The sequence below is a fragment of the Leucoraja erinacea genome, chromosome 33, assembly GCF_028641065.1.
Source record: "Leucoraja erinacea ecotype New England chromosome 33, Leri_hhj_1, whole genome shotgun sequence".
Taxonomy (NCBI): domain Eukaryota; kingdom Metazoa; phylum Chordata; class Chondrichthyes; order Rajiformes; family Rajidae; genus Leucoraja; species Leucoraja erinaceus.
Window position 1 is genome coordinate 12,629,968 of NC_073409.1, and position 10,223 is coordinate 12,640,190.

The 10,223-nt window shown below is 40.4% G+C and overlaps 1 protein-coding gene across 1 annotated transcript in view; it reads left to right on the forward strand.

Annotated features, from left to right (window-relative positions):
- blm (BLM RecQ like helicase) overlaps positions 1-8,125 on the forward strand; it is a 38,028-nt gene extending 29,903 nt beyond the window's left edge. Inside the window, 6 exon segments of the mRNA XM_055661365.1 lie at positions 980-1,127; positions 1,519-1,718; positions 1,865-2,060; positions 3,269-3,391; positions 4,074-4,272; positions 6,611-8,125. Coding sequence (XP_055517340.1) covers positions 980-1,127; positions 1,519-1,718; positions 1,865-2,060; positions 3,269-3,391; positions 4,074-4,272; positions 6,611-6,758 — 1,014 coding nt within the window. The 3' untranslated portion in view covers positions 6,759-8,125.
- The last annotated feature ends 2,098 nt before the right edge of the window (positions 8,126-10,223 follow it).

Below are 10,223 nucleotides of genomic sequence, written 5' to 3' on the forward strand. Positions count from 1 at the left end.
TAACCATCTCCAACAAGGAAGAGTCTCTATCACTTTGTCATTCCCATCATGAGAACTGCCATCAACATCACAGTGACTCGCCATTAGCCAGAAACGTAGCTTAATCAGCAATCATACTGCGGCCAACAGAGCATGTCAGGCTGTGTCTCCTATAATGAATATCATCTTCTGAAGCTTCAAATCCATCCATTATCATGTTATTGACTGTGGTGAAACACTTTCCACTGGCCTGGATGAGTGCAGCTCTAACATCACTGAAAACTCAACACCATCCAGAATAAAGCAGCGTTCATGATTGATTCTATACCTGTCATGCTAAACATTCACTCCCTCTGCCACTACCATCTGCAAAAGGTACTACACTAACGTTCCTCAGCTACTCTTGACAGCATCCACTAAATTATTGCCACCACAAAGGATACGGGCAACAGATACTGGGAGCATCATTATGTTCCTTGATGGGTATGATTTCTCATCACCTCTTGATGGGAAATTAGGGATGGACAATAGTTGCTGGACTTGCTATATCCCGTGAATGGAGACACAACCCATACATGGAAGAATGGATGTGTGTACATATGTGTCTTTTGCATATCTTTGCCACAAATTGCCATTTTGAGATTTGAACTTACAATCTCCGTGTTGGTGGTCAGCACTATAACTCCAATACTCCCATACCCTTAATATGATCGGTCAGGTGAATATCATACTATCACTGAACAGCATAGCACAGGAGGAAATCATTAAAACCATTAAATCTATGGTAACACTTTCAAAAAGCAATCCATTTAGTCCCTCTTCCTTTTGCTACTTTTAAATCGACATTTATCTGTTTATTAGGGAACACAATACAAATCCCATCCACTGTACTAAGAGTTTTCTTTGAGTAGCTATTGTTTCTTAAATTGATTCTCTGCACAATGTTCTAAATTGTCCTTATGGTTTTGAACTCCATCACTGCTAACTGTCCTTATTGTAGAATTATAGGACAAAAAATGTGACAGAGGAAGTGAAGAGAGTTGTACGCTTTGTACAGGAGAATTGCAGTGGTGGCAGTGGAAGAAAATACAGTGCGGGCCAGCCTTCTAGCAGGCTCACCCTGAACATGCTGATTGACATCTACCTCGGTGAGTGAAGTTTGTTTCCAGATTATTGAATGTAGCAAATGACAGGCAGCGGTTGTTCCGTGTGTTTTTGTTATAAGGGGCTCTTCTGCTGTGTTAATTCTTCATTTATGCCTGAGCATTCTGATTCATCAGTGTCTTTCTGTGAAAGGTGTTGCAAAAATGCAGGCTCTTCTTTTCTTAAGGTAGAACCAGGACAAAAATCACAAAGCAGAAAATTAGTCTCCGACTCCATTTGTGAAGTGTCTATATTTCTGTGTTTCATGAGCACACAAAGCCCCGTCCTTCTTGACTCTTTAGTGCAGCCCAATGACTGTAAGCCCAGTTCCCTAGGATTTGAGGAACATATCTGATTGTCAACTAGCCTAAAAGTTGACTTGCCTTTCTCCCACAGGGTGTAAAAATGCCAGGATCCAGTCGGGTATATTTGGAGCAGGTGCTGCATACTCCCGTCACAATGTGGAGCGACTGTTTCGGAAATTGGTTCTAGACCAAATTCTGAGAGAGGATTTATACATCACAGCCAATGACCAAGCGATTGCTTATGCAAACGTAGGTGAAAAAGCACAGCAGATTCTGATGGGTTTCCTTCAAGTAAGTTAATTCTTATATTGAACTTGTAGAACTGCCCTGCATTCATAGTATTGTTCATGCTTATCCTCTCCAGTGGGTTCCATTGAAGTATTTGGATGGCTTGATCTTTTGAGCAACAGTATAACGATGTGTTTTTGTGATCCAAGGTGGACTTTCAGGAGACGGACAATGCCAGCAGCATCAGGAAGCAGAGGAACTCAGTGACAAAGAACATTTCCAAACGGGAGGAGATGGTGAAGAAGTGTCTCGCTGAGTTGACCGAACTCTGCAAACGTCTGGGCAAAGTCTATGGGGTCCATTACTTCAACATTTTTAACACTGCCACCATCAAAAGAATTGCAGGTACTATTGGATAAGATAGATAAGTAAGTTAGACAACTTGAACTAAAACTGGGCTTGTGTGATTTCAGTGTTAACTTAGAGCAGAAGCATGGCATTGCTGCCATCTACAGACCACATTCAGCACTCTTTAAGCAGTGAGATTCCTGATGATGGTTCTAATGAAAGAAAAATAATGTTTATGTTTATTATTATGTTTTGCAATCTCAATGTTTCAAAACTGTTTACACCAGTAAATGAATTGTATTAATTATGGTATAAACAGGAAACAAGGATAGGAAAAAAATTAGAGAGATGTAGAAGCTACTGGAGACTAATGTTACTAAAATGGATATCTTGGTCAAAATGGATGAGTTGGGCTGAAGGACCTGTTTTCATGCTGTTTTACTATAAGACTAAACATGCCAACAATTTACAGACAGTATGCTCCCACAAACAGCAATGTGACGATGAGCAGTTGATTTATTTACGATGATTTATTTACGATGTTGGTTGAGGGATAAATACAAATGGTGTTCTGAGATTATTTAAATTTAGCTGAATCACAGGCTGTGTTTAATGATTCATCTGGGAATCAAAGGGTATAGGCTCAATGCAGGAAAGTGAGCCCAAGGTGAAAGGTTAGCTGTGAACTTATTAAATGGTGGAGCAGATATGAGGAGACAAATTCTTTACCCCTCCACCACACTCCTATTGTATGTGTTATATTCAAATAATTCAGTACTGCACTGGAGTATCAGCTTAGATTTTTGTGCTTGGGTTTCTTGAATATTTTAAGTACTTTCCCAACCACATCAGAGTATGAAGTCATGTGGTGCATTGAAAGTGGGTGTCTTGCCATCTTTTTAACAAAAAATAACCTTTGTCCTTTTGACATGTCTACTCCTCATATGTGGTTAAATGTTCAGTCTACTGGGCAAATTAAATTTAAATTTTGGGTGTAGAGTTTTAGGGTTCTGGATATAGAAGGGGATCATAAGCTTGAATGATTTCTCCATTCTTGTATACCTCACTCAGCAACATCTGATCTTCCTATGAATCTACCTTATAAAAATGAATTAATGAGAAAACAATAAAAAATAACAAAATCAAAATGTGCAAAATAATAATCAATGAATGGAGATTATGGAAAGTCTTGCCGATAAACAGTCAGCACTGGTACCTTAGTTGTACCTGAAAAAATGTTGATAAGTAAAATATATTTTATGCAGAGACACTGTCGTCAGACTCTGAGGCCCTACTGCAGATCGATGGAGTTACTGAGGACAAACTGGACAAATACGGAGGTGAACTTGTTGAAGTTCTCCAAAAATATTCCGAATGGCAGCTACCAGGTAAGGGAAGTCTCTTTAGTATGCTGTGTTATTGGGAATGTTCAGAAAGAAGGGAATTTCTTGCATTATTATAGCAGCTTTATGTTTTTCCTCCCAGGATATTACAAAGCTCTTTGTAATCAATTTGGTCATTTATGGTGTAAGATATATGCGGGCTAGAAGTTGAGATGCTTCCTGTAATGGAACCGTCTTAAACAAGCAGACATAATGCAAGGCAGGGCCAGTCATTTAAAACTCTGGTTTCTCAAAATTAATTTTTGCAGACGAGGATGAATTTCTAGAATTCTCTGTCTCAGCGGGTGGTTAGAGCTGGATCATTATAAGTATTTAATAAATCGAGAAATAAATGGCATATAAAAAAGGAGAGAGAAGTTTTAAGAAATGACATAGAAGGGAAGCGAAGAGTTGTAACCATTGATTATTTAAATGGTGAGGCAGGCTTGAAGGATGTGATCGCCTACTATTTTCTTGTGAGAGGTGAGAAGGAGAAAGGTGCAAGGTGATTAGATTAATCAGGAGCAAATTAGGAGTCGGGCAGCAGAATTTTGAATGGATTCAGATTGATCTGAAAAGAATGGGAGGCAGATTGTGGACTGACCTTGGTACCTTTATTGTGTAAGTTACTCTACGGTAAAACTCTTCTCTACTCACACTTTACAATGTCATATTTGTGGCCCAACAGAAGAGGAAGTTGGTGAAGCTGATGCTCCCAATGGCTGGATAGACTGCCAGAGAAACCAGGATGAAGAGGAGTCGGAGGAAACCTCAGCGTACTTCAACAAAGGCAAAGGTGGCCCCATGAGGAAGCGAAAAAGGGCCCCACATTACAAGAGGGCAAAGAAACGGAAAACCGGATATAACAGCCAGCAACCTTCAAAAAGGTGGGTGATCTGCCCACAAAATAGCCTGAATTATGAAAGCTTGTTATAATCTATGTTGAAATTACTGTTCCTGTAATGCATGTTGATTAGATTAAATTGATTTATTGTCACTTACACCAGGGTGCACTGAAATCCCCTGTTCACATGAAGCTCATAGAGTAAGAATGGTGATGATAGATACAATAACAAAAGCATCAGAAGAGGTCAAAGATTGTAGTGCATCTTAAGTAGTGCCGAAAAAGTACTAATGTGCATAAAAGAATAACTGAAGGAAGTAAAGTTAAGAGTATGAGCACATGACTGCATCTCCAGGAAGTGGGTTTGGAGGTTGTGATTGCTTTAGGAGTCTGAAAGCAGTGGGGGGAAAAATTCCTGTATCTTTTCCCTAGAACGTGAAGAGAGAAAAGTGAGGGGCTATGGTGGCAGGCATCCTTGGCAATGTTTCCAGCTTTCCTGATGCAATGCACTGTCAAGATGGTCTTGAAAGAATTAAGTGGTAAGCCTGTGATAGACTGGGCTGTATAACCACTCTTGTAGGTTCAGGTGGTCAACAGCAGAGCAGTTGCTAAAACAGGCTGAGATGCTTCTGAGACGTAGTAGTTCGAGAGAACATGCCAAATCTTCTTGGACGCATATAAAAGTAAACGCACTAATGTATTTTCTTGATCAATATGAAGGGACTTGGTTAGGCTGCTGGGGACATGGATGCCTAGAAACCTGAAGCTATTCATCTTTGAGGAGGACAGGATTATGTTCACTCCTTTCCCAACCCCACCCTCCTAAGGTCAACAACCAATTCTTCTGTCTTACTGACATTATAGGCAAGGTTGTTGTTCTGACACCATGATATGCGGTTCCTGATCTGCTTCCTGCACTCCATCTCCTTGTATTGATCCAGTCAGCAACAGTGGTATCATCAAATGTTAATTGGTACTTGGTCACATCGTCATGACTACAAGGAATAGAGCAAGGGACTGAGCACACAACCATGAGGAGCACCAGTGTTGAGGGTCAAGGTGGGGTAAATGCTATGACCAATTCAAACTAACAGGATTATGCTGGTCAGGTAGTCCAGAAACCAGTTCCAAGCCAGGCTCCAAAATCACGATCTGGTGTTTAAGGTAAAACATAGTGCACAAAACACCCCTTCCTTTGCATTTTTTATTTATTCTCACCTCTTCATGGTGACATATGACTCTTCATACATGTTCCTCAAATTTAAAAATCATTAATTTCACGTGATGGCACTGTCACATTTAAACTGGCTAATGATGTATGGAATTGTTGATGATTATGCAGCATAGTTGTTGATTAAAGACTGAAGTTGTATGTAAGTTTGGGAATTAAGTTCATATATGGAGATGTAAGTCACATGCTGTGTGTCACAGAATCTGTTTATTTTATAATGAGAAAATGTTGTCTGTCCAATTAAGCCAGTTATAATTAAACACCGATTATATCAATTTGGTCTTTGTTTAATTAAATATGTTCTCTGCTATTATTAGCTATATTTGAATGTTGGACTTGCAGAGCTTTGGCTATCATTTAATGAGTGGCAGAGCAAGAAGACAACCCAGCTTACAAAACTAATAGTAGGATCACGCACACATTTGCCTCTTAATTTCCCCGACATACGGTGCTGAGGTTAAATCAGAACTTAGGGCCTAGTTCTTCTGGTTAAGTGCTAATCAGTCATTTCCAGATGAGCCACTGGAGGGAACCCTTACCCAGCATTTTAAAATGGCTCAGGAGGAATAACATCTCATGGCAATAATCTTCACATTTTTGACAAGGGAGACAATTTGGGCTCTCCCTAATTATTATGTTGTTAGACTTGCTGGCCACTTATTACACCACGGAGTGCCATAAATAGTAAGATGATTGGCCTATTATTTTTCACGATTGGAGTGAATAAATCCAATACTCTGAATTCACAGCTCTTCAGAGTGAAGTTAGAGCATCCAAAATGTTCATGTTCTCCCTGTGACCATGCTGATTTCCTCCAAATGCTCCAGTTTCCTCCCACACCCCAAAAAAAGTTTGCAGGTTAATTGGCCTTTCTAAAATTACCCCTTATGTATCAGAAGTGGATAAGAAAGTGATGTTGCATAGAACTAGTTTAGATGGATGATCATTATCTCATGGACTCAGTGGGTCGAAGGGTCTGTTTCCATGCTGTATAACGAAACTAAACCTGAATTAGCAGGGAGGTCATTGGAAGATGATGTGTGCTAGTTGTTAGTCACGGTTCTGGGATCATTCTCTCTATATATTCACCTGTGCTGTGTGGTGAAGACTTTTGGGGTATATATTAATGTTCTGTTTTTGCTCAACACAGCACCAATGTGAAGAATCCGACAAGTTCCAAGCATTTCAACCATGGACCGAGCACGGGTGCCAGGCGGCCAGGAGTAATGCCACTGCCAGTTCCTCGTGGCAGCACCAACCAACGGTCTTTCCTCAAGCCTTCCTACTCTTTAAGTTAACCCTTGGTTTTCGCCTGACAGTGCGCAATCCTTCACATTCCTGTGCAAAGAGCAAATGGATGGTGTGGGACTGGATCTATAAGGAAAATGGAATCCCAACGCATTTTCTTGTTAGTTTAATTCAAGTTCCAAGTCTGCCAACCTGGAAAAGATCTGATGAATTAAGCTGCTGTTTTGTTGAATCCAATCCATCTCATTTGATTAAAGACTATCCACTATGGCAAATTAAGGTAGTACCCTCTGAGTTATGCTGCTACATTGATCAGCAGTCAAAGCTACTTTTGCTTCAATACATTGGTGGCTGTGAAGACGTAACATTTAAAATCTAAGGTACTTTGTACCCGAAGAATACTTTTGCTTTGAGACCAGGGTGGAATTCCTTGACAATAAATCTCATGTTGTGTTCACTTAATGTCTGATCCCTAAAGCTGTTTTATTTAACTGGCCAGTTCCTCTAAACCACTGTGGAATTGCAATGTTGCTTAAATTTAACAATTTAGGATGTTTGCTGTTTTTTAAATCTGTCTATAAAATCTGTATTCTTCATGATATGTGTCATATGTAAATTAAATTAATTCTATATTTTAATTCTTGAAGCTAGGTTACCAGGTTTGGAAATTGTATTTATGCTGTGAAATTCAATTGTTCAGTAATTTATTTTTGCCTGCCCCTTTTTTATTCATCCTTAATATTCTGTAGCCTCGCTCACTTGAAAAGTGTCAGATTTTCATTCCTGACCAAGTTTTTTGAAGGTCACTCAGGTGGGAGATGGTATCTGTTTGGTTGTCGATCCCATTTTGCTTACCTTCTCCTTCTCTGTGCTTTCTGTGCATAATACTGCTGGTATAATGCTCATGTCCAAGTATAAAACCTGATGTCATATTTAGACACAAAATGCTGGTGTAACTCAGCATGACAGGCAGCATCTCTGGATAGAAGGAATGGGTGACGTTTCGGGTCGAGACCTTCTTCAAACCTATCTAAAGAAAGGTCTCGACCTGAAACGTCACCTATATTTATTGGGTTCATATTGTACATTAATTATGCACAGAATCTTAAAGTAACTTAAACTACAAAATAAAGGGATCCTGGGCTGCCAAGTTTATTCTGAAGAACAAGAATAAACAATAAACTGACAATTAGTCTAGTAGCTAATTTCATGTATCCTCAATGTGTCAATCAAGTGTGTTGCCACAAGTTAAGTTTCAAAGGTCACAAAATGGATCTTTCCAGCTGAATTTTTGCATTCCATGAATACAAAGCTAGGGTTTCAGTTTTAACAGTTGTATTATGGTAAAACGTGAAATATTTACTTGAATTGTTATAGAATACGCATGGTCCAATAAAGGATTAGAAATTTTACTGGTCATGTTTGAAAGGAATTTGCATTTACAGAAGAGTGAAACTAGACTTTATTGTGACTAACTATATAATTGTGTTTTGTCAGGCAGTTCCTTTAGAATGGTGTTGATTCAAAGAATCATTACAGCACTAAGGTCATTTGTCAACTTGGAGGTGAGGACACTACTAATTTGAAGAGTAAGGTGACCGTTGGGTCTCTTGAAGCCTGGAAGTGATTTCTGATCCCTCAAGATGAATGTACTTGAGGGCATCATTTTCTGAAACATTGAGATAGATTTGTTAAATGCTTGATTAACAGAGTAACTGTCTTCCTTGATGAGCAGTTAGTTCTTTGGGAAAATCGGCACCCACGGTATTTGCTGTGTCTCCCACAAGACAAATGTAATACACTTCCAGAGCTAATACTTAATTTTGTTTAGTCCATACTATAAAGCATAGTTTTGTTGATGCTGCAAGATTTAATGAGTGACTAAAATACATCAGACGTTCATCTGTTTTTAATTTCCGTTAATAAATTGATAATAATTATATTCATCTTAGTATTAATAGTTATAGCTTGCTCTGCCTTACAAGAGGTGCAATCTTCAGCACTGCAGGGGAATTTAGAGGCCATGTTGAGGAAGTACAGAATAAATTAGCCATAAATCCGATTTACAAGCAGAATGTAACGATCTCCATGACAGCAAAATTATGTGGGAGAAAGTCCGATGAAGAATGGTTGTTTGTTAAGAGAATAAAAAACCTACAGAGTTGAGTTTCTTATGGTTTCAAATTCCTAGGAGTAAATATCACCATCGGCTTCTCCTAGACTACCCATACTGAAATAATGGTCAAGAAAGCACACCAATGCCTCTTCCTTAGATGGCTTGAGAAGTTTGGCATGTCCCCAACAACTCTCACTAACTTTTACAGAAGCGCTGTTGAAAGAATTTTATCGGGATGCATCACAGCTTGATTTGGGAAAAGCTCCATCCAAGACTGCAAGAAATTGCAGCAAATTGTGGACACATCTCACAAACAAACCTCCCTTCCATCGACTCCATTTATGTAGCCTCGGCAAGACATCAGTATAAGCAAGGACAGTCACACCATGGTCACTCCCACTTTGCCCTCCCATCAGTCAAAAGGTGTAAAAGTGTGAAAATGCACAACTCCAAATTCAGAGGCAGTTTATTGCCAGCTGTTATCAGGAAATTGAACTATCCCACCACAATAAGTGAGTTTGGTATTCCGAAATTACCCAGGGCTGTCGGTTAACCCGGCGGGACAGGCAGAGTTGAGCTGGAGTTAGCACTTCTTCTCCGCGCTGGCTATAAGCTTGAGGCTGCCACTGCTTTGGGCCGCTGTCCCGTCAGTCCAGGGTCACCCCGAACATCTCTGGCCGCCCCTAGACAGGGATGGGAGGGGACGGGGACGGTCCAGTTGCAATTTAACAGTGCTTGCAGTGCCGGAGACCCGGGTTCGATCCTGACTACAGATGAAATGCAGGTCTGTATACATGCAGCAGCTCAGCTGACCTATGACCTGGGCATGCACAGTTGAAATATCGAACTCGCTTATTAGAGAACAGTGTTGAACTGCTGGTAGACACAAAATGCTGGAGTACCTCAGCGGGAAAGGCAGCATCTCTAGGGAGAAGGAATAGGTGACGTTTCGGGCCGAGACCCTTCTTCAGATCCTGATCCTGACTGCTATCTACCTCATTGGAGACCCTCGGACTGTGTTTGATTGGACTTTGCTGGCTTTATCTTGCACTAAACGTCATTCCTTTATCATGTGAATGGCTCGATTGTAATCATGAATTGTCTTTCTGCTGACTGGTTAGCACGCAACAAAAGCTTTTTGTTGTACTTCAGTACATGTGACTGTGCATCTAGGCTACACCAGTACATCAATGACCTCATGGACGTTCCTGGCCAGGACCTGCCCTGAAAGCAGTGGACAACCCTCAACCGCTTGAGGACAGGCATAGGACGACACTATGGATTAGCGATGAAGTGGTGAGGCCTCGTGGACAGCGCCTCCTGCGAGTGTAGGGACCCAACACAGACAGTGGAGCACATAGTCACCAGTTGCCCCCCAAACACTGGCCACCAAATGGTG